The sequence below is a fragment of the Marmota marmota genome, unplaced genomic scaffold (assembly GCF_001458135.2).
Source record: "Marmota marmota marmota unplaced genomic scaffold, marMar, whole genome shotgun sequence".
Lineage (NCBI taxonomy): Eukaryota > Metazoa > Chordata > Mammalia > Rodentia > Sciuridae > Marmota > Marmota marmota.
Window position 1 is genome coordinate 28,854,956 of NW_026000229.1, and position 25,877 is coordinate 28,880,832.

The 25,877-nt window shown below is 33.1% G+C and overlaps 1 protein-coding gene across 5 annotated transcripts in view; it reads right to left on the reverse strand.

Moving 5' to 3' along the window:
• Window positions 1-25,877, reverse strand: part of Ap4e1 (adaptor related protein complex 4 subunit epsilon 1) — a 77,810-nt gene that overhangs the window by 50,261 nt on the left and 1,672 nt on the right. For 4 of the 5 annotated variants that reach the window (XR_007343933.1, XR_007343932.1, XM_048793562.1 and 1 more), the window contains exons 2-8: window positions 25,141-25,212; window positions 22,221-22,344; window positions 15,084-15,157; window positions 13,839-13,960; window positions 10,058-10,217; window positions 8,538-8,704; window positions 5,524-5,597 (exon numbers count right to left, since the gene is read on the reverse strand). Coding sequence is in view for 3 of the 5 variants with exons in the window: in XM_048793562.1 (XP_048649519.1) it covers window positions 5,524-5,597; window positions 8,538-8,704; window positions 10,058-10,217; window positions 13,839-13,960; window positions 15,084-15,157; window positions 22,221-22,344; window positions 25,141-25,212 (793 nt within the window). In the remaining 2 variants the exon portion in view is untranslated. Of the gene's footprint in view, window positions 1-5,523; window positions 5,598-8,537; window positions 8,705-10,057; window positions 10,218-13,838; window positions 13,961-15,083; window positions 15,158-16,744; window positions 16,797-22,220; window positions 22,345-25,140; window positions 25,213-25,877 lie in introns of those variants that run through there. The other variant, XM_048793563.1, reaches the window with a different exon arrangement.

Here is a 25,877-nt window from a genome sequence, read left to right on the forward strand (position 1 = left end):
GGGGGGGGGGGGTGACTTTGATTTTGTGAACTAAATAAAATAGACAAAGAGCACTTTGATTAATCCACTAACTACCTAAGTCAGGAATGGGCAAACGTACACAATTCAGCCTTCAGTCTATTTTTATAAGCCTATGAACTAAAATTATTTACATATTTTTAAGATATTGTATAAAAAGAAAACCCAAAAAGAATATACAATAGAAACCTATGTGACCTGCCTGAAATATTTACTGTCCTAGTCTCCCGTGTTTAAAAAAAATTAAAAATTGCCAAACCCTGAACTGTCATGGCAGCCCTAAGTAAGGTTAAAAATGACAATAATCTGTTTTCCATTATAACTAACAAATTTTTCTTTGCAGTCACCTGCTACTGAGAACTCTCCTAGTATCAAATATGTTTTACTAACTAAAACATGTCATTACCTACCTAAAATCCAAACTCTTATATATAGAGATGCTCATAAGATTTCTGAGATGCTAGGAAAAATTAACAGTTCAAAAATTATAGATATTATTAGTCTCCCCAGGCATAATTGGGTTGAAAATCAATTCAATGGACTTTTAAATTATTTCCCACCTACAGCTAAGTCCATAATTGAAAGAGCAGCTACTTGCTATCTCCTCTTTGCAGTGGTTAAAAAATGAATGTGCTTCTAAGGATTTCTAAACTTAAAAACACATCATAGAACTTTGTTTACTCTTCAGTAGTAACCCAGGTCCTAATTCAAATACCAAGTAAAATTTACTAAATTAAAAATAATGTTCTAACATTCACAACACTAATTTTATCATTTATATTTTGGGTTGGATTATATTCAGACAAAATTTGAAGTTTTTCTGGTACCTTATCCTTCAGACTGGACTGCACTTTCACTTTAAATCTCTATCTACTAATACCATTCCGGCAGGGGAGAGTGAGGAACTGCCCAACATGAGTGGAAGTCCAAGTTCTCCACTCTGCCTCCTTTGACATGTGGAGAGGGAGATACTCTTTGTCATGCTGGGTAAGAGGGTTATCTGCTCATATCACCTGCCTGTGAGAAGAAGGGGTCCCTCATTATTACTCCCAATAAGGACTCCACTAATACTGAGAGGGGGTTAACCTCATTGTCAATGATCAGTGGTGAAAGCCCTGACTCCATCAGGCTTCTTTTAACACAACCCCAGCAGACAGAGTACCAGGTGGATATGAAATCCAGCATTCCCATACTGCTTCCACTCAAAATGCAGGAGATTGGGGCCTTAATCCCTGCCTAACAGGAGTAAAATTCTAGCTTCCTTCTAGGGTTCCTCTACCACTACCTAATAGGGAGAGTCGGAGGTTGGGGTACCTCATTCTAACTGGTGAGAATGGAAATCTTGGGTCTCCACTTGACTTTCACTGGTTGGTAGTCACTTTTTTCTGTGTAATACTTGGCTAGAATAGAACATTTATTGTCAGCAAGTTTTCTGTCTTGCTAGTTTTGGCCTTTTCTTCTTGGTTGTTTGGGATTTTTTCCTGTGTTTATTGGTATTTCCAGATTGCTGGCTCTCCAGTACCCAGTAGAGTTATTGAAGCAAAAAGAAAACCCAGAATATTCAACACTGTGTCTTTCCTTGTGCCTCAAGGTTCCCAACGAGCCTGACATTTTTTCTCCATCTTCCTGAGTCATATTTTTCTTACATTATTAATATCCAGGTTTTCAGGTAAAGTCAGTGGGGAAAAAAAACAGGGGAAAGTGCTTAATATCTACTTTTGATGGCTCTGTCCCTTATGCTGCATTTTATATATTTCTCCCAAATTACAAGTTTCCTAAAAATGCCATTCTCATTTCAGCATCACTCTGCCCCCAAATTTCTCATAGCTCCAGATTTATAAGTCCAAACTTATTTGGCTGCCATGAGAGGAACTTCACAATATCGGCTTTCCACTGCTCCCCACCACGGTCATCATTCAGAATGCTGTTCTCTGAAACAGTATTAAACATCCCCAGTTCTATACCTTCTCAAATGTCCCTCTGCCTAGAAGTCCCTTCAACCTCCCTTTTGCCTATCTAAATCCCACCAACTTTTCAGGATCCTACCAAATCTACTAATGTTCATCTTTGCCCTCAAGCCCATAGTGATCTCTACCACCTATGAACTGCTATAATATTTATTCCCTGTATCACCCCTTCACTTTCTGCCTAATACTGGTATATACTTTCATGAATAAGCTATCTTTTCCATTATACCATAAATTCCTTAAAAAAAAAACTACAGCTTATACCTCTTCATATCTTCTATACCACTTTATACAATGCCTGGCACACAGCAGATACCCAATAAATGTCTTTGATATACTTTATTTCTTGATTTGATACTAAGATAAGTTATAATGATGGAACTCCTATAAAAATATAGTTTAGAAAGTACTGAAACTGAAACCCAATTAGATAAGTAATTAACTTTCTCTTCCTCTAAATAAAGCATATTAATCATTGATTAACCCAGTGCCAAATACTGGAATATGCTGGTCAATTAGACAGACATAATCCCTGCCTTATGAAGCTTATAATTTAAAAATCACATTTTTTAAAAAACAATACTTAAATTAGATTATTAGATAATACTCTACCAATGATGCAATCAATGTAAGTATAAACTATCAATACAAATATGGGGGAAACATAACAATGAAAAGCTAAAGAAAATAAAACAACAGAAACTCTAAGGTCTTGGTGGGAAGGTTAAACACTGAACCAACAACCTATAAATATAAAAATTGTTGGTGTTGGACCAAGCAATAGAAACAAAAGGGTCCTAGTGGAGAACAATAAAAAATATTTCCTCAGGTATACAGTATTCTCCAAGTCAAAAGGAATAGATAATAGTAATTATCTCCAGGAAGGGGAACTGGGTGGTGGATGATAAGGGTAGGAAAGAGACTTACTGTTCATTGTATACCCTTTTGTATCTTTTGAATTTTGAACCATGTGCATATATTACCTATTCAAAAAATAAAAAAATTAAAACTGAAATGTCAATTATGTATATATATATATATATTTTTTTTTTAAACTTTCTGCCAAAAAAAAAAAGCAGAGTCTAAACTAATCTTTTTTTTTTTTTTAGTTGTTGATAGACCTTTATTTATTTGTATGTGGTGCTGAGAATCAAACCCATTGCCTCACACATTCCAGGCAAGTGCGCTACCACTGAGCTCCAACCCCAGCCCTCTAAACTAACTTTTAAACAAAAGTCTTTAAGAGTCTTTCAAACCCTATCCTGGACACTGATTACATCACAGGCAAAACATTTCCATTTACTTCAGCTGGCTGGAAAGAAGCTGACCCTTTGTTGAATCTTCTGACACCTCTTGACTGAACCATCTGCCTCAGTAAGGGTCATCCTCATCTGCATCCCCTTATTCTTACTGTATAGCTAGAACCTAGATAACATCATCAATTCATTATAACGTGCACTCATAAGGGGAGAACTGTGTCTTCCGTATTCTTCCTTTATCTCCTACACCTAACACAGAGGAAGACTTAGTCCCAACAACTCTCTCCTCAATCTATATCTTGTTTAAAACAAATTTCAAATTTTAATTGCACAGGTCTTCAAATAAATACAGGTTGAACAAACAAATAAAGTACTCATATTGCCTTAATTACCATTTGTACACACAAAATATAAATCTCTCCTTCAAAATTTACTATTCCAACCAAGGGCAGTGGCACAGGCCTATAATCCCACCTACTAGGGAAAGTGGGGCAAAGGGATCTCAACTTTAAGATCAGCCTGTTTAACTTAACAAGACCTTGCATCAAATAAAAAATAAAATAAAATAAAATAAAAAGGACAGGGAATGTAGCTCAGTAGTAAAATGCCCTGGGTTCAATTCCCAGAACCGGGGGGAAAAAAAACAATACACACACACATATACAACTATTCCAATTCACTATCATATTCATTATTTTTCTGAATTAGTCTCAGAATCCTTTCTCCTTATAATACTTGTCAAACAACTTTTTCTCAGGGGGTGGAGAGGGTACCAGGGATTGATTTCAGGGGCACTTGACCACTAAGCCACATCCCCAGCCCTATTTTGTATTTTATTTAGAAACAGGGTCTCACTGAGTTGCTTAGCACCTTGCTTTTGCTGAGGATGGCTTTAAACTCACAATCCTCCTGCCTCACAAGTAATGCTGCTAACCTGCTACTTCATGGTACAGTAAGTCCTCTGTACCCACATGTTCCACATCTATGAGTTCTACATCTACAGATTCAACCAGCTGCAGATCAAAAACATTTGAAAATAAAAATCTGAATCTGTACTGAACATATAAGGGGTTTTTTTTTTGCCATTATTCCCCAAACAATATAGTATAACAACTATTTACATAGCATTTACATTCTATTAGGTATTATAGGTAATTTAGAGATGATTTAAAGTATGTGGGAACATGCGCAAAAGTCACCTACAAACACCATGCCACTTTAGGTAATGGACTTTAGCATCCAGGAAGCTCAGCTGGGGTTGGGGTTGGGGCTGGGGTAAGTGGGCCATGGGTGGGGAGTCCTGGAATCAATCCCTTCTAGATGCAGAGAAACAACTTTATTTTACCAGATTAAAAATATATTCTCATTTCAGATATTATCTCTCAGTGCCCCTTCTACTGATCTCCTCTAAAGCACACAAAATTTAAACAGTTTTTTTTTTCCATTTTTAAACAGCTACAAGAATCTAAATTTCTTCACTGATCTTTCACAGACGGGTCAAAAAAGAATAGTTCCTCTCTCTGGCTGAATGTTTCTTGGTTACTTTCTCAGTTGTCTACCCTTCTCCTCCAACTTACCTTTTGAAGTCAAATATAACATTTATTGCCTCATCACAAAATAACATTATTACTCTACAGCTACGTATTTTTATCTATATCCTACTCATCCTTCAGATGTCTTCTTAAGCACCACTTTTCAGGAAAACCTTCCTATTCTCCTACTTGTCAAGACTAGCTGCTACATTCTACCAGAATACCAAGTAAGTCTCTCCTGTAACATTTTACAACACCTTTCCATTCCCATCTATGTAGTCTGTAAGCCCCATGATAATACTATTTTATTCACGGCTGTATTCCAAGCACCTTGTATGGGACCTGACAAATAACAGAAATTTAATTACTTGACAAGTAATTGACTACTTAAAAACTTTCTTCAAATATAAACTTTCACAAAACATGCAACAGACTTATAGTTATCCCTGCAATCAATTAGATATTTGATTAATGTTTTCAATGAAAACACAAAGTATAATGAATTCAGGTCCATATTTAGAAAATGCCAAGATTTCAAATTATTGCTATTTACTTATTTAAATAAGAAAATTTTATTTTTTATTTTAAATAAATAAGTAAAATTTATTACTTATTTAAACCCAAAGAAGTACCATAAAAGTAATGCAAAAAATTTTACTGGAATTTATGGTTTATTAATCACAGATTTAGCTATAGTATAAAAAAACACCATTAGTCATTAAAATAACATATACATACATTACCTACCATAAGTGACATTGTGATTTAACTCAGCTCTTCGTAAGGATTCATCAAGAACATCATACATTAATTCACTTGTCCTGTTTAAAAGACATTTTATTTGCAGTAGAATTATAGTATTCTAAACCAATAAAACATAGTTTTTCAAACTTCTCTCTTTAAAACTGAGGATCTACAGAAGAGAAGTGAAAGAAATTCATTTTATGGTGAAGTTATACAAATTTCACTTCCAAAAGATTTCATTTGCTCTTTTCATGAGTAGAACTTACACTTTATCAAAGTTGACTAATAAGTCAATGAAGAGATATATGTATAAGTCAATCAACTCTTTCCTCACCTATTCTATGTTGACAAACCAGGTTATTTGATCAAACACATTATCTTTTACATTTCCTTTGCAACAAAATATTTCCACCTGTTTTAAATTTCTATAGTAATACCTGACATATCCAGATAATTCTAGATAGTCTATTATCTGTTTTTTAATCAGTTTGTCATTTTTAAAATATCCAAATACTAGTCTTTCCCTTAACAGCAATAAGGTTCTCTAGTGAGAAAATTTTTAACTTTCATTTATATTAAAAATAAAGAAATATTTTTTGAAATTAACAGATTTGTACCACTCACGTTTCTCTGTGATTATTGATTACAGTAACCATAACTGAGTTGAGACAGATTATTAAAAATAAATTAAAATGCAATGCCTATGAAATCCTAGCACTCTGACACCAAGTCTCCAGGAGAAAAGTTCTTGCCAAGAGACCAATGTGAAAACTATTGCCTCTGAGCTGGTATTTTTGTATGTTTTACAAATTAGAAAAACACTAATGGGGGCAAAAAACAGCAAGCACATGTTACATACAGTGGTCTTGCTGAGAAACCAAACTATAAAACAAAGAAATATCAAAGTAACCTAGGGCTATATATATTAGATATCATGAATATTTTACATTTTCCTTCAAAAATTTGTCTTCTCATTCCAAATACAGAGCTATAAAATTTAATTTTAAGTACATGTATTTTCATTCTGTCTTAACATATAAATATCCAATAATAAGAATCTAGAACCATATTCTAAAATCTCTCATTTTATTATACAAACGTTCCACAACAACAGGTATTACCAATCTTCATCCATGAAGAAAAGAAGATAATGACTTAAGGAATTAGTAAATAAATTCATTAAATGCCTCCTAACAATATATGATGGCATAAGTTTCTTTTATACCAATAAAATATAATGCTCTCAAAAAAACTAAAATGTAGCCAGGCGCCGTGGTGCATGCCTGTAATCCCAGTGGCTTGGGAGGCTGAGATAGGAGGATCACAAATTCAAAGACAGCTTCAGCAATGGCAAGGCGCCAAGCAACTCAGTGAGACCCTATTTCTAAATAAAACACAAAAGAGGGCTGGGGATATGGCTCCATGGTTCAGTGCCCTTGAGTTCAATCCCCAGTACCTTAAAAAAAAAAAAAAAAATACTAAAATGTAATCAAACTGCCTTGAACAACTCAGAAAAAAATTTTAAAAATAAAAATAATATGTACCCAAAGAAAGAGAATAATAAAGCAAATATAAATAACTACTGATCTAAGAACAGGGTATAAGGGACCTCCTTGTACCCAGTACTATTCTTGAAACTTAGAAAGTTTGTAAATTTTAAAAGTATGGTAGCAGGGCATGGTGGGGCACACCTATATTCCCAGCAGCTCAGGAGGCTGAGGCAGGAGGGAGGATCAAAAGTTCAAAATCAGCCTCGTCACTTAGCCAGGCCCTAAGCAACTTAACCCTGTCTCAAAATTAAAATAAATAGGGCTGGGATATATAGTTCAGTTGGTATAGTGCTTGCCTCACATATACAAGGCCCTAGGTTCAATCCCCAGCACCACCAAAAAACAATTAATTAATTAATTAATTAATTAAAATAAATAAAAAGGGCTGGGGATGTGGCTCAGTGGTTAAGTGCCCCTGGGTTCAATCCCCAGTACCAAAAAAAAAAGTATGGCAAAATTTAAAGTTACTAAAAATACATATAGTTGGAAAGATAGCCATAAAAACTTTGACATATGTCACTGGCTGAAAAAAATGATTCAAAATATGAATTTAAAAAGTGAGGCTCTCACATCCAACTAGAGCAAAAGTTGGCAAACTACAGCCCACAGGCCTCATCTGGCAAAACACCTGTTTTTTAATGGCTGTACACTAAGAATAGTTCTTACATTTTTTTAATGGTTGGGGAAAAAATCAGAAGGATAATATTTTATGATGTAAAGACTATATAAAATTTACGTTTTAAAATCCATATTTTCTTGGAACACAGTCATGCTCATTCATTTAGGTACTCTCCGTGGCTGCTTTCACACTGTTAACAGCAAAATGGAGTAGCTGCAAAACATATGGCACACATAGTCTAAAATATTGCCTGGTCCTTTGCAAAGTTTTGCAACCTCTACTAGAAAAATTAAGAAAGCTTACAGGCTGAGTCTGTAGCTCAGTGGTAGAGTGCTTCCCTTGCATGCATGAGGCACTAGGTTCGATCCTTAGCACCACATAAAAATAAATAAGTAAAATAAAGATATTGTGTCTATCTACAACTAAATATATATATATATATAAAGAGGTTGGGAATGTGGCTCAAGTGGTAGCGCGCTCACCTGGCATGTGTGAGGCTCTGGGTTCTATCCTCAGCACCACATAAAAATAAAATAAAGATATTGTGTCCACCTAAAAAAACTAAACAGTAAATATTTTAAAAAATAAAAATAAAAAAAGAAAGAAAGCTTTGCATGGAAGCCTACACCCAGTTACCTTTCACAATAGGGAGTATTTGGATAAGCTGAGTACCAGGACTACATCAGCAACTTGAAAGAATTTATTTACTTCTTTCACTGGTTTATTAACTATTAGAAATCAAAGCAAAAAGTATCAGAATCTGATTTATCATGAAGCCTCTAGATGACTAAAAAGCCTAAGATTATCATATGGTATAAGATCATTAAATAACTTACTTAGAAGTTTACCTTTGATCGTCTTTTCCTAGAAGTCCCAGTATTCTCAAGAGCTGAATTTGTAACCATGGTGCTGGTACACTGTGGTAATTGAAATCTACTGGGAGCTTTCCTCCAACTACTTGCTTTAAAATAGTTACAAAACTCCCAGTCAAGTCTTTATATCCAGATGAATTCTCCTATACCCAAAAAAAGCAACTTTCTGTTAATAATAAAGTCTTATCAAATATAAAACAGACCTAGTTGAAATGCCATCTGGAACCTAACTTAAACATGCACACTTAGAAGCTTATGTTCACACTTAATGAAAGAGTGCATATATAATTTCTTCCACAGTGAAATTCCTCTGGCTACCTGATTCAAAGTTAAATCATCCCCAGAAAAGCTCCACACTCTCTAATTTTTCCTACACATAGTTTAATCACATTTCAAAGTTCTTAAAATTATGTCTTTCAATAGAATCCTCTTATTAGCCAATACTAGCAATAAAAAGTAAAAAAAAAAAAAAAAAGGCATACTGAAAAGGGGCAGTAATACCACTATTTTGTATGAAAAATAAGGCCTATCTGCAAGCTTTCAGCTCTGTACAAAAGACTTCACTCTCATAGAAGAGCAAAGCCAAGACTATTTAAATGTTCAAAGCCCCCAATAGCAGTGAGCTGTCGATCAAAAATTTAATTAGCCACATAGTAATAAACATACTTCTATTTCTGAATGAGAGTGCCTTGATTATCTGACTAATCTCTTGGACTGGTCAAATTAAATAAACACTATTTAAAATGAACATTAGATTCTTCATTGTAATTTTTATTAGATATCAAGGACAAATTTTGGAAGGGAAATACAGCTCTTTCAAATTTTAGTTAGAAGGAAGAGAAGATTTAATATCAAATATGTCTAGTACCAAGCATCTATTTACACCATACTATTTTGGAATATAATGCATAAAAGACAAGCTTTGGTTCCATAATTTTGAGTGAATTCAACAGCATATTTCATTTTGTTGTTGTAGGTGCTTGTGAAATCTCTCACAAAGATATGTGATTTTGAACACAAAACATTTCAGGCAATACAATGAGAAAGAATTAGTATAAACCCATCATCATCATTTACAAAAATTTCTTACCATACCATTCAACCCTCTTTCCTCATCTGATGACACAGTCAACACTGTAGTCTATACCTGACACAACCCACACTGGCTTCCTCATTTCTAAAAACTGTTATATAGCCCTTGAGGCTATATAAAAAAGAACCACTGCTTGAAAAACCATAAATCTGGAAATTCAAATCACTTTCCATAGCTATCATTTTTCCATATTTCTTCAGGAAAATGAAAAAATTGTAGGCATTTTAAAAAGTCCAATTCTATAATGTGCCTACAACTCATGTTACCAACAACTTGTAAAACTCACTATTAAAAAGTCAATAATAGCCTAAAATGTTAATCAAGCATTTTGCTGAAACATCTGACTCCTCTTTTAATTCTACAATTACATTTTTCTCAGTACTTACTGAAATTTCCAACTTACCTTAATCATCCTAAGGTATATGTGCAAAGAAGCAGCCATGACCCCAACATCTCTGTCACAAAGTGCCTTCCGAAACTTAATGTGGATATGTTGTACTTGATTAGGAGCAATGAGATAGAATTTGTATAATGCCAGAACAGCTTTTCTTCGTATAATCTCCCTATGGATAAAAAAATAAAATCTAAACAAGATAATCTGAATCATCAGGCTCTTAGTTGAAAATATTATGTGCCAGATGATTTCAAAATGTCAGCCATTACCTTAATCTAAAAAAAAATACAGAATGATACATTTATTATTAATGTCCTTATTCTAATATGACAAACTGTAAAAAGTAATTATCTCTAGGAGTTAAGACCTGAAAAGACTTTAACTGTCCATGTTAAAAAAGTTTCTAGTTATGGAACTTTTTAATAAGATGCATGTATTACTTTTGAAATCAGTTAAAATAAGAAAAATTTCTAAGTTCCCTGATTTCATTTTTAAAACCCTTATCTTTAGAAATTGAGAAAACAGCCAATGTTAAGTTTAAATCAGTAATAGGTAATTTCAGTCAGTAATATTAAAATCTCTTCATTAATATTAAATTTTTTTTTTAAAATCATGGGCAAGCCTACCCCAAATACTCTGGAGACCAAATTCAGGGCATCATGCATACTAGGCAAGCACTTTATCACCAAGTTACATCCCCAAAGCCCCTCTTTTCTTTCAATTTTTGTTATTTCAGACAGGTCTCCCTACATTGCTCATAGTCCTCCTGCCTTAGCCAAGTAGCTATAACTGGGATTATAGATGGACACTACCGCACTCAGCTCTTTATCTTATATTCTTGACATAGTTTCCAATGAAATATATTACTTGTTATTCTCATGTCTATTTATACATATCTCATATTTGTAGACTACACTACCAGTGATCACAGTAACAGCAAACATGTCAAAAATGAAGAACTTACATTTCAAGTGTTCCTTAACATATATTTATATTACCTAAAATCATAGAGATTATTCAATGCAATCCCTGATGTTCCACTGAAGAATGTCTTCTTTTTTTTTGGTACTGGGGATGGAACCCAGGGGCACACAACCACTGAGCCACATCCCCAGCCCTTTTTTATATTTTATTTAGAGACAGGGTCTCGCTGAGTTGCTTAGGGCATCATTAAATTGCTGAAGCTGGCTATGAACTCACGATCCTCCTGCCTCAGCCTCCTAAACTGCTGGGATTACAGGCATGCAAGATTCCTAACAAGTGGTCATCCAGCATCTGCTACATTCTACTTAATAAACAACTCATTATCTACCTAAGCAAACTATGTCACATAAATTCTTCTCACATTAAAAAGAAAAAAAGCAGATTAGCAACATATTTGCCATTAGTTTAATACTTTGGTAACTGCAAGCTATATACAAATATATTGCCAATCGATATTATCCAATATTAATTCTGGCAGAGATTAGGTAAACAAGGTGAGGGAAAAGAATTATAAATTCTGAAAAGGCTCAAGAATCCCTAAGGCTGGCCCTAAGTGGTAGTACTAACACAAGACATCAAGAGACTTGGATCTGGGATTGGTATATTGAAATACAGGAAGGGATTTAAAAGTTGAGCCCAAGCCTGTCTCACACCTCTGTGACATCTACTGGCTTACCCATAGTTCTATTCCATATTCTTTAACTCTTCACTGCTTAGCACAGAGTTAGGTATAGCCATAAACTGCAGAAATAGAGTTTTAAAAAGTCTAAACTTTAGCCAGGATGTGAAATTAAACTAGATGGGAAGCAATAAGGAAAATATTGACAAGTGGCCTTTTAATTCATAGAATGATTTCCAAAAAAATGGTCAATAAGTATGGTCACCACAAAAGAGTGGTGGCGAAAAGAAAAAAATTACACAAATAACAGCTGCTACAATCAAATCAACCTATATTTTACTTCCAACAACCAAATGCCCATAATCACCCTTTTTCTTCCTAAACAAACTTAATATATAAAACATAATTAAAAAGTCTGAAAACCTTCTGATGTTATTCTATAGTTATTAGTGAATAGTATCATTTTAGCTGGAAGATTAATAATCCAAGATTTCCTAAATAATATAAAATATAAGACATTTTTACTATCTTAGAACATTAAAAACATTGACTTAAAGCATAGGAAATAAACGTTGTATGAGTAACAAAAAATCTTCATCAAGAATATAATCATGTACAACCAGAAAAATGAAAAGCTGTGCTCCATTTGTGTAAAAAAAGTAATTAAATTTTTATAAAAATACTAAAAAAAAAGAATGTATGTGTATCACCGGGCAAGGTAGTGCGTGCCTGTAATTCTAGCAACTTGGGAGGCTGAACCAGGAGGATAACAAGTTCAAAAGCCAGCCTTAGCAACTTAGCAAGGCCCTAAGCAACTTAGCTAGTAAGACCCTGTCTCAAAAATAAATAAATAAATAAAAAGGGCTGGGGATGTGGTTCAATGGTTAAGTGTCCCTGGGTTCAATTCCCAGTATCAAAAGAAAAGTGTATGTGTATACAGCTGGAGATTATCTCAGCAGCAGACAACTTACCTAACATGCACTGGATACAAACCCTAGTATTACAAAAAAAAAAAAAAAAGAGAGAGAGAGAGAGAGAGAGTGGANAAAAAAAAAAAAAAAAAAGAGAGAGAGAGAGAGAGAGAGTGGAAATCAAATACTGTAATCACAAAGAAAGAAGGAAAATGACTGCAAACTTTTCTCTAATTTTATTTTTATTTTATTTTTTTAGTAGCACTGGGAAATGAACCCAAGGGCACTTTAACACTGAGCTATACTCCCAGACTTTTTCATTTTGAGACAGGGTTTCATTAAGTTGCCAAGGGGCCTTGCAATGCTAAAGCTGGCCTCAAACTTGGAATGCTCCTGTTTCAGCCTCCCAAGTCTCTAGGATTATAGGCAAGGGTCACAGCACCCAGCCCTTTTTACTTACTTTAAAGATTTTGAAGTTAAGGAGCTTAGTCAAAACAAACTGTAAGTGTGGTGAAAAAGTGATTTAAAAAATGAGTTAAGTGTGGTGAAAAAGTGATTTAAAAAATGAGTTAAGTGTGGTGAAAAAGTGAGTAGAAACTGAAGGAATCTTGGACTGGGGCTGTGACTTAGTGATAAAGTACTTGCCCAGCAAGTGTGGGGCACTGAGTTCAATTCTCAGCACCATATATAGATCCATATACAACTAAAAATATATATATAATTTTTTTAAAAAAAATAGAGTGAAGGAATCTTATAAAAGCAGATTACCAAAATACTACAAGTAATGTTTATTTGGATATATCCTGCTGTAAATCAGAATTTGAACATTGTGATTTTGATATAAAAAGCATCTTTCCAATACACTAAAGTTTTAAATAAGGGAAAAAATACACTGAAGCTTTGTATTCATAGCACTGGAACTATTTTCAAATGTTTTCTATTATTTCACTCTATATTCAAAACAACTATATGAGAACTAAGGAACTTTGCCAACTCCATGTAGCCAAGGGAAAAATAAGACAACGTAGAATTGGGGAAAAAGCAAAGGACTCCTGATACCAAGGCTTACTGTCTCTCAATTTAACTTCAGAAAGCTACAGAACATTCTTCTAAACACACATAAAAAATATGATAATTCTATTGGAGACTTCTGTGTTACACCTGCCAAAGAATATTCTCTATTCTACTAGCACTCTGTTTACATTATAATAACATTTTTAGAGTATAAAATATAAGCTAAAAGGTGTAGACGTCTATGCCCAAAGAATTTACTTACTTGGAATGCTGAAGTTTATCTTCTATTAATGGAAGAACAGCTGGAATCATTTCTCGAGGGAAAATCTGGCTGACGATAGTAAGTGCCATACATACTTCTACCAGGTTAGTGCTCTGTAAGTCCTAGCATAATTATTAAGCAAAGAAAATATTCAATATAAATTCTGAAACTAGGGATGCTAACTCAACACTGAAATGGTCCTATATACTTAGTAATTTTCTCCTGATTTATAATTAATTTGTACATTCAGACTTATGTAATTTTATAGGCATAACCCTATTTATTTCTTATGCCTTTATTGTCAGTAGATAAAGACAGCAAAAAAGCAGCTGATACAAAAGGAAACTATTTCTGTTCTGATACTGGTCAAACTAGTCACCTTTATTATAGATTGAAAACTTTTCCAAACCAGTAACAGAACATTTTATGAATTTTTCTCATTTAATAATTAGTACAAAGTTAAAAGGAAATAATTCTATGCAATTACTACAATTGCAAAATTCTAAAATTTATACAATAAAATAAATATGTTCCTCTATATTTACTTATGCACAAGGTATATAAATCATTCTAACAGAATTTCAAAATATATTTTTTAAAGAAAAAATTTAAGCTACTCCAACTTTAGTATATGACTTAAAATTCAGAAAATTCCTCACATAAACACACTCTCACATATCAAAATGGACACAAAAGGAAAAAGCTCAACAATTCAATTATATTTCATTATTAATTTTAATTAGAAGCTTAGAACAAAATTTTATGAGGGTAGATTAAACTGTGTTTTTATCTGTACAATTCAGTTACCCAATATATTCTACTGCCATTTAAAATGACTTTTTGGATTTTAAAGACAGTTATATCTATATCCTATAAAGACACTTGTATCTATATCCCTTTAGATTGAACCTAAAGAGAAAAAATAGTAGCATGGAAAGTGCTTCTGTCTAGGAGTCTAGCAATCTGGATTATAATTCCAAAAGTGCATTTCAAAATGAAATAATAATACAAACAACAAAAGCAGATGCAACAGCAGCAGCTAGTACTTCAGTGTTTCCCTTAATCCTTACAACATTATAAGTTCTATTATTTATCCCCACTTTACAAATGCAGAAACTAATCTAAATTATCTTTCTAAGCCCTCCTATTTTCCAAAATTATTTAACTCAATATAATTGAGGAGAAACATCAGGTGCCAGCAGGAATAACTGAACACTTCATATTAACCAATATACAATACGGTACCTTTACTACTGTATTCACAAGGAGAAGCAACAGTTCATGGTTTTCATGTAGAAATAAAGAAACAGCCAAATAACCTACATAAAAATTAAAAGGAAAGGTCTAATTACTACCTATAAAAAAAAATTTTTTCCCAAGAAAATTTTCCCCAAGAAATTAAACAAAACAATACTAAATTCCAAGTTTTAGTCAAATAATCAGTTAGAGGTAAACATAAAAACAAACTGAAAATATGAGGTTAAAACACTTCAGTAACAAAGATTTCAGGTATTCTTCATCCTGAAGTTTTTCAAAATACATATTTCACCAGGCATGTGACACATGCCTATAATCCCAGCAGCTCAGGATGCTGAGGCAGGAGGATGGCAAGTACAAAGCCAGCCTCAGCAACTTACCTATTAACTTAGCAAGACCTCTCAAAATTAAAAATAAATAAATAAATAAATAAATAGAGATGGGGATATGGTTCAATGGTAAAGTGCCCCTAGGTTCAATCCCTGGTACCAAAAAAAAAAAAAAAAAATTACATATTTCACAGATGAGTGCCAACTTAAAGCATTTAAATAACATTAAAATATGCCTTCTATGTCTCTTATGAAATTTCTATACTATCAATCAAAACATTCTCTATCTTATAGCCACATATATAATTATTCAAAAACAAATAATTATTGCAATTATTAGTGAGTTACTGGTTATTTGCATTACTGAATAAGCCACCTAATATCAGCCCACATAATGTAAATCATATATTCAGTCACACACACAATACCTTATTAAAAACACACTGTTAAATGAATAATAACTGCAAAGGAAAGAAACACTGTCTACCACATTAGATGTATTCATTGGCTGAAATAAGCATTTCTATTTTAATATTATTAAAACATTAAAAAGTATATTTTAGGATTGAGGAAATACATTAATAGCATAACAAATGTCGTATACCTGGAATCCACATAATTCATGCCATTTTCTGTGTCACCTTTCATGTTGACAATAACATTATTAGACAGTTAACTCTGGGTCAAGTACTTTAAAAAAAACCTTATTTAATTATTGAATCAACACTATAAAGGGTAGGTATTATTCTTACGCCAATATAACAATGAGACCAAAAAAGAGGTAATTTCCTAAGGCCTACAGCTATTATATGGTGTAGACATGATTCAAACCCAAAAAGTCAGAGTCAAACAATGTGTACTGCCTCTCTATGTGTTACCATTGTTTTTTATTCAACTCTTTCAAACATGTCATTAGAGAATCTAATATTATTCCATCATTATCTAGGATCAATACTGTCTCTGTTGTGCAACAGGAGAAACTGTTCTCACAGCCAAGAAGCAGCATCATGACTGATAGTAACATCTTCACTGACAGAGAAGCAGAGTTATTTCTCTCACAATCATAAGAGAGAAAGACAAAAAAAAAAAAAAAAAACTGTACCAGATTAGTACTGACTTAATAGATACTAAAACAGATTAGGAAAACCCCAGAGAGCACTTAAAACAGAGATTAATTCTTATGAGATGCTGAGAACTCACTTGTTCACAAGTCACCCATATGAAGGCCCAAAACTCCAAAGATCATCTCAAGAAAACCTTGATTCTATCCATTACAAAGAATATCCTAACTTTTTAAACAATCAAAGAACAGGGGTATACCTCAGTGGTAGAGCGCTTGCTTTCCACGTGTGAGGCACTGGGTTCGATCCTCAGCACCACATAAAAATAAATAAATTAATATTTTGTGCCATCTACAACTAAAAAAAAAAAAATTTAATTAAAAAAAAACAGGGGAAAATACTATGTATCTCATAAAATGAAAAAAATTTTAAAGCAAACAATAATAGCTATGATTATGAAGTAAATTTGATATGACTAAGATTGAGTTATAAAATAATAATATTAATATAAGACTTTGACTCAGAAATTTAGGTTCACATTCTGGCTCCACCATTTTGTTCTATGACCTTGAACAAATGACTTGACCTTTCCAAGCCTTATGTTTCTCATTTAAAATGAAGATAAATACTATCTCAAAAGATAAGGCACTTAATAGATGTCTGACTTAATAGATACTAAAATTTATTTATTCAACACTATTCACTTGAATCACAGGAAGGCATTCTCCACCAGAGAAAACACCAAAGCTGGCCTTAGAAATCCCAGGATGATGAGGTAAAGCAGCATACACCTGTAATCCCCAGGGACTCAGGAGGCTAAGACAGGAGGATGAACAAACAGCTCAAGGCCAGCCTGGGCAACTTAGTGAGACCCTGTCTCAAAATATAACTTAAAAATTGAATCAGTTCAATCCCAGGAGAATAGATGAGGCAACAGTACTAGAGTGAAGATTTACAGAAGGTTTAAATCCTATCTTTAAAAAAAAATATTTTCATTCAATAGTATACACTAAGAGTATCTGATGCCTATGGATATATGCTCTCTCACTGGCAAGAAAATATTTTCCTAAAGATCATGAATCTCAGCAAAAATGACTCTGAGATCTCATTTAAGATAAGCTTTCATAATTACGAAATAATACATGTATAATATTATCTACTGCAACATCATTTATAAGTAAAAGTCAAAAACAATCCATGTGTCCAAGAGGGACCAAATTGAAAAAAATATGGAATGTCCACCCAATGAAAATTATGCAACTATATAAAAGTATGACAACATCAAAATAAAGTATAAATGCATCAATTAAAAAAACATTTAAACAGATGATAAACCATCAAAATTTTTAAAAACTATAGTATAGAATAACCCATATAATATGCTCTTTTGTATGAGAGACAGTGTATGTAACATGCTGCCTTTTGTAACAGTTGAGTGTCTGGTTTTTTTTTTTTTTCCTAAAAGAAACAATGGAGGGGCTGGGATTGTGGCTCAGTGGTAGAGCGCTCTCCTAGCATGGGCGGGACCCGGGTTCAATCCTCAGCACCACATAAAAATAAACGCATTGTGTTGTGCGCATTTACACCTAAAAAATAAATATTAAAAAAAAAGAAACAATAGAAAGATTAATCATATATTAATGAAAATAGTGGCGAGGATGCGGGGGAAAAAGGTACACTCATACACTGCTGGTGGGACTGCAAATTGGTGCAGCCAATTTGGAAAGCAGTATGGAGATTCCTTGAAAAGCTGGGAATGGAACCACCATTTGACTCAGCTATTCCTCTTCTCGGACTATATCCAAAGGACCTAAAAACAGCATACTACAGGGACACAGCCACATCAATGTTTATAGCACTGATTCACAATAGCTAAACTGTGGAGCCAACCTAGACGTCCTTCAGTGGATGAATGGATTTAAAAAAAAAATGTGGCATTTATACACAATGGAATATTACTCAGCAATAAAAAAGAATAAGATCATGGCATTTTCAGGGAAATGGATGGCATTAGAGAAGATAAAGCTAAGTGAAGTTAGTCAATCCCCAAAAAACAAATGCCGAATGTCTTCTCTGATATAAGGGGGGGGGTGACTCAAAATGGGGTTGGGAGGGAGGGCAAGGGAGGAAGATTACCTCTAGATAGGGAATATGGGTGGGAGGGAAAAGAAAGGAGAAGGGGAATAGCATGGATGGTGGAAGGAGACCCTCATCATTATACAAAATACACGTATGAAGATGTGAATTTGGTGTCAACATACCTTATATACAATCAGAGATATGATAAATTCTGGTATAAAGGTGTATTAAGAATTGTAATGCAAAAAGAAGAAGAAGAAGAAGAAGAAGAAGAAGAAGAAGAAGAAGACGACGACGACGACGACGACAGCTCATGTATAATGGCATAATTTGGAGTGAACATACTTTATATACAGAGCTAACGAAAAATGGTGTTGTGAATGTATAATTATGATTGTAATGCATTCCACTATTGTCATGTATGTAAGAAATAAAAAATAATAAAATAAAAAAAGAAAAATGAAATTATGCCATTTATATAGGAAAATGGGTGGAACCAGAAACCATCACATTAAGCAAAATAAATCAAATTTAGAAGGTCAAGGGTCATATGTTTTCTCTCCCATGCAGAAGCTAGAGAGGGAAAAGGAAAATAAAAGTGGGTGCATATTTCATGAAAACCAAAGGAAGAAATCAGTAGAGGAAAGAGACCAAGGGTTGGAAGTAGGGAGAAAGGGGGAAGCGCTGGGGATGGATATTGGCCAAATTACATTGTTATATTGAATATGTAACAACAAATTCCATTATTATGTACAACTATAATTCACTAATAAAAATGTGGGGAAAAAAAGAAGAAAATAGTCACCTTTGAGAGTACGGTACAAACTGGGTAGTGGGGCTAGAGATGAAAGTGAGTATTATTTGATTATACACTTTTAAAAAGTCTTAATTATGCAATGCTGTATAATGCTCTATATAGTTTAAGAACAGACATGAAAGTAGAGGAAGAGAATAGAGAGGGAGGAAGAAGGGGAAGAAAAGGGAAAGTATTAGGGCATGAAATCAACCAAACTGTGCTACGTGCATGCATTAACATAGAAAGTGAATCCCATGTTTATGTACAATTATAATTCACCAATTTAAAATAAATGAACAGAAAAAAAATTAGAGGCTAGGGGTACAGCTCAGTGATAGAGAATGCACAAGACCCAGCAACAAAAAAGAAAAAATTTTAAATAAAATTTGAAAATGAAATCTAAAAAGCAGAATGTAGCAATAGCTGCACAAAATAATTATACCAACTATCCAACATTTATTCATTATTTTCAAAATTTCCTGCCTGTGCTAATATGGAAGTCAGACAAATAACAAAGAAGAGCAAGTATAAAGCCCATCTTCATGCCAGAGGAAGCCAAAGGAAATTGGCAGGACCAAATCTAATTCTAACTAAACTCTAGCCATGCAATATTTAAACAGGTTCTAAGTGATTTCTTTACAGAATGCTCATATGAAATCTAATAAGCACATTCTCCTCTAAGTCTCAGAAACCAAGGAAATTGAGGTTTTCATAATTGTTCTTATGCCTGACTACATGAGTACAATGTGTGGCATCCCTTCATGAAGGCAATTATGACATCATAATGTAACTACTAATTTCTATGTTTGTCTCTATCCTCCACTCTACCACTGCAAGGGATTCTCAAAATGGAAAAAAATACATATGTCTGACTGCAGCACCTAACATACAATGGACACCTATCATATCTATTCTATGAATACTGAATAAATTTTATAAGTAGACAACCTCTAAGAAGACTTTCTACTCATAACATCTTTGCCACTCAAGCCAAAAGTTCACAATTAAGGGTTTATTTCTTTGGATCTGTTTTCCAGAGTCCTTAACAAAAAAATAGCTACCTCTAAGAAGGATATCATATTTTTTTTAAAGTGCTGTGAAATAACATGCAAAGGGAATAAAGGAGAATTAAAACTTGAAGAGTTTAAAAAAAAAATTATGAGGGCAGAGAAGCAAAACAGAAAATCAGAAGAAGAGGAGGCAAAGAAATACCAGACTTCTGCCTGTAATCTCCATCACTGTCTCTTCTTATAGCTAAATTTTGGACATTTCCAAATGTATTCACATCTAACATGGTTCTCCTTAAAATGAAAAAAAATGAAGTTGGTTTTCATTTTCCCCAAACGCTCAACAATTGTTGAAAGTTCCTTTTTTATCTTTTCCTTCTTAGGGGAAAAAAAAAAAAAAAACACTCCAAATACAAGAGTGACATCATTTAAAAAGACTTGAGACATATAAAACTCTTATTGAGGTGAATTTTCAAAGTGTAGGGTGATCCTGAATGTGACAAGAAGGGTTCTGCAAGTCCATGTGAAATAAAACACTAGTAGAATAAAATTCCACTTTCATATGTTTAAAAAAAATCAAAATTTTAAGAAAAGTAAATTACTAATAAAGACTACTTTAATAACAAACAAAGTCCTGCCTTTAGAAAGCTTCTAATTAGTTCAGAAGCTAAGACATTCATATATGAAAAGACAACACCATAAGGTAACAGACTATAGGAGCCACCTGGGTGATCTTAGAACTGTTAAAACTTGATTTGGAATATGAAAAGGGAGAAACAGGATGTCAGAGGACATTCTAGTTGAAGAAAAGAACACAACAAATCTATAAGATAAAAAAGTAGTGGGAGTGAAATGGGGTTCAACAAATGGAACATTTTGTGCATACGATCTCAGAATCTGTAAACCCAGACATCTATCACGCCCTCACCATCATCCGATAGCACAGGTGAATATAACTTATGAAGAAGGCATGGGCACAGTGGTGCATGCCTATAATCCCAGGGACTCAGGAGGCTGAAGAAGGAGGATCCCAAGTTCAAGGCCAGTCTCAGTAACTTAGTGAGACCCTGTCTCAAAAATAAAAAGGGCTCCGAAGTCCAAACAACGCATCCCTATGCTAACATGTCCCTTCATCCATAATCTTACTTGGCATCTAAAATGCAGCATGTCAATTTTAATATACTTTGTTAAAACATTCAAAAATTACAAATTGTTAATAATTTCTAATGAAAACATTTTTCATATTTAAAAATCAAATTACAGGGCTGAGTTTGTAGCTCAGCTGATATAAAATTGAGCCTTTATGAAATGGAAGACTGAAGTCATTGAGAGAATTTTTCCTAAAAGCCCTACAGGATGACAACAGGGACAAAACTTTTTAAAAGATACCTCTAATCCTCATAGCTAACATTTGTGAAAGTGAGAACAGGATATTTAAAATTATTCTAGTCAATTTAAGTTTTTGATTTTATAAAGAAACGTTTCTAACCATTAAACTGATAAGATTAGACAAAGTTCTTCAAATAAGCTTTTTTAAGGTATAATTTACCTTAAAAAAATCCGCCCATTTAAGAAAATTCACCGATTTTAAGTTATAGCTCAATGAGATTTGACAAATATATATAGTTAGTTATCTAATCACCAAAATGCTGTAACTATTCAAAATTCTATGAATTAGGAAAACCAATTTTCATTAATAGGCTTTGAATTTCTGAAATATTATCTTTTCAGGCTTTGGAAATTATAATGCAATATTCTAAAAACATACTACATACCTGCCATCATTCATTTTATATAGTAGATGAAACTTTAAGGACATCATTAAAGTAGGAAAATCTTAAACGCATACATACCTACTCTTTTTTCTAAGAGGTTTCCTTGTTGAGCCAACTTGATTGCATGTATATAGCCAAAAGAAGCATCATATCCAAGCATTTCACAATATATAAGTCTCACCATACATTCCTTCATCATTTTCTGAAATGCAAAATATCCAGTCACTATATAACCAAATAGAATGTTCTAAGTTTGTGTGTGTGTGTTTTCTACTCATTTAAAAGGAAAATCCTTCTATTCTGGCACTGAAAACATAATTATATATCAAAAATTGATCACCTAATATCAAATTTGAACCCCATCTTAATTACCAATAGTATCAATTTTAGCAAAATCATTTCAAATATTTTGTTGGTAGTAATTCTACAAAATAAGCCAACTATCACTATTTCTATGTGCTAATAGTGTAAACTTTAGTTATAATGTGATACATGTGGTCCCTCGATAAAATTTCATCTATAATCTTACTTGGCATCTAAAATGCAGCATGTCAATTTTAACATACTTTGTTAAAACATTCAAAAATTACAAATTGTTAATAATTTCTAATGAAAACATTTTTCATATTTAAAAATCAAATTGCAGGGCTGGGTTTGCAGCTCAGTGGTAGAGCACTTGTCTTGCGTGCCTGAGGCACTGGGTTCAATCCTCAACTCCACATAAAAATAAATAAATAAAATAAAGATATTAAAAAAAAAATCAAATTGCACCCCAACATTTTTCAGAATTATTATGCTACAAATAATTTATAATAGTCTACTTTATAGGTATTTTTAAATATACAATTATTATGAACTGAGAAGCATTTAATACTCATTCCAATATTTAATTTTTAACGGGGTCTTTCAATTATTTACAATATAAACAAAATTTTTAAGAGATTTACACATTTGTTTTATTAGTATGACAATATTTACTTTCTAGTATTTACAGCAAATGATTAGAGCTAATAAAAACAAAATAAAATAAATATATATAGCAAAAATTAATCAGAAATAAAATACAAAATGTTTCCATTTGTTTTAATGTCTAAAAATTAATAGAGTTAGCATATTATAGGATTACTAAGTTACAAAATGCTTAGGAAACAGTAAAATATTTTAAAGCAAGGATGGTAATGTTTAATATTCCATATGTAGGTTGCATTTGTATATAAAGAGCTCAATGAGAAACCATAAAAAAATCTTAGGAAAATGAGATTTAATATAGGTCACTTGTACTTAAAGCAGAAAAAGATAATTAACATATTAATTAAGACTACTAAATACTAAGAGAAACTTAAATGATACTAGAAGTCCTTCTTCAAAGACTTCTATATCAATTAGGAATGAAAGCATTAACATAAGCCATTAAATTTTAACTCTGAATTTGTAACATTACCTCAGTTTGTTTGTTTGTTAGTTACTGGAGACTGAACCCAGAGGATCTTTATCACTGAGCTACATCCCCATCCCCAGTCCTTTTATTTATATTTTTTTATTTTGAGAAGGCCTCAAACTTGCAATTCTCCTGCCTCAGCTTCCAGAGTCTCTGGGATTATAGGTAAGCTTTACCACAAATGGTTTACCTCAGTTTTCCTAAAGTCACAATGATCTTTATTTAAGCAAAATTACTGCCTACATTACTATTTTCTTGTATTTAGAGAAGAAAGTACATTTGCCAATGCAGGAATTCTCTTTACAATTTCTCTAACAGTCATCCTACCTCTACATGATCACCTTAGAAACAGACTACTCTGAGGTATGCCCAGAGCAGGATGGCCATCATTATACTATCATCCCTCCAAATTCTGACTCCTGAACTTCTACCTATTAATCTTAAGTTCTACCCAACACTAGGTTTATATCTTTTAGCAACAAAAACTGTATACAGTAATACCAATTATAGAAAATGAAAATCTAATGTGCTCATGCAAAATTATTATCTTGATATTTTTATTGAGGGGAGAGAAAACATCCATCCCCACAGTGACTTAAACATAAAAGGCACTCATTAAATATTTGCTGAATAAATGTTGTTTGGGAAAAAAAATCTCATTAAAAAGAAACAAGGGCTGCCTGGATATTCAGCTCAGTGGCAAAGCACTTATCTAGCATTTGAGAGGCACCACAAAAATAAATAAATTTTTTAAAACCTGGCATTACACATAACATACAAACACTGAATTATCATACCATATCCCATAAAGTTATAAAATCATTATATGTCAATTAAAAATAGTAATAATAATGATAACAACAAAAGCCTATATTTTAATCTAACTATGTGGAAATAGCCTCACAGTGGCCTTCATATTCAGAAGCCCCCAATACAGTTGCTAAAGGAATGCTGTTTGAAAAATCAAATTATATAGAACCAAGTTTAAAAACAACTAGAAGTTGATTTAACTAATATGCCATATACTAGGTTTCATAGCAAGAAAACAATTATTCTACTTGGTCAGCCAACCTATACTCCAAAAGGTATAGTATCAAAATTAAAGATCTCCAATGTAAGAGCAGAAGATACAGCTCAATGTAGAGCATGAGCTTCAGCATGAATGAAGCCCTGGGTTCAAATTCCCAGTACCACCAAAAAAAAAAAAAAAAAACAAGAAAGATTTGTAATATATCAATTTAGGTCCAAAGATATTGTTAAATGATAATATCTTAGCCTTTTCCAAGTATACAATATGATAAGTACTGGAGTCCTATGAAGATTGTTGTACTTGCGCAATTACCATTACATTTGTCCCGACTTGACATAGGCAGGCAAGTCTTCTTCCAATGCAGCCAGTCAATGAAAAAACCTAAGTTAGTCTGACTTGCTACGATATATAACTGATTTTGATATAATTAAATTAAATTTTAGAAATATCAGTCAGATATCAAGATTGAATCCATCCATAGTGGATCAGATTTCAAATTCAAATGTTTGACACTGACTATAAAAACTTACGAGTGTGGTAGTAGGAGCAGAAACAGTTGCTTTCAGACTATTCAGTTCCTGCTGGATTAATTTCTCTTCTTCCTAAAACAGTGAAAATAATTAAATGCTTAAATAACTGTCTTTTCAAACTGTAAACATATTATCAAGGGAAAAATAAAACATAATAATTAAACGGAAACATGATCTTAAAAGTGAGTTATAAATATTATGTGCTTAAGATCTACCTAAAGATACTCATTTCTCCAACCCTCAAAATCATCCCTCCAGAGAATAAATGTTCCAGGCTAACCTACCATTTTTCATCTTTTCACTCAGTTACTGTCCCTTTAAAAACCTATTTGGCAGAAAATGCTAAAAAAAATAAAAGTGGAGAGAAAGCAGAAAAAAATTCTCCATGTTCTGGCCAGCATAAGAGTCTCACATCTTCCCCTTAAAGAAGACTTTTTGCATAGGGTAAGAAGGCAGATTCCCCACATTATTTCTCTCACTTTTTATATCAAAAACACCAGTGTGGTCACTGTCAATGTTTGCATTGTATATCTCCTTAAGCAGTTAAAAATTGGCCCCATTTTAAGCTAATATATTGTTATCTTTAAATTACACATGAAATTAGCAGGTGTTCATTAGACAGTTAACCCAGAACTACCAGTGAAGTACTGCCACAAAGCTATCTACAGTTTCAGACTACCTTTTAAACTTTCAGAGCACTTTTGCTTTTTTTTCCTCCTCCTCCTCCCCCCTCCCCC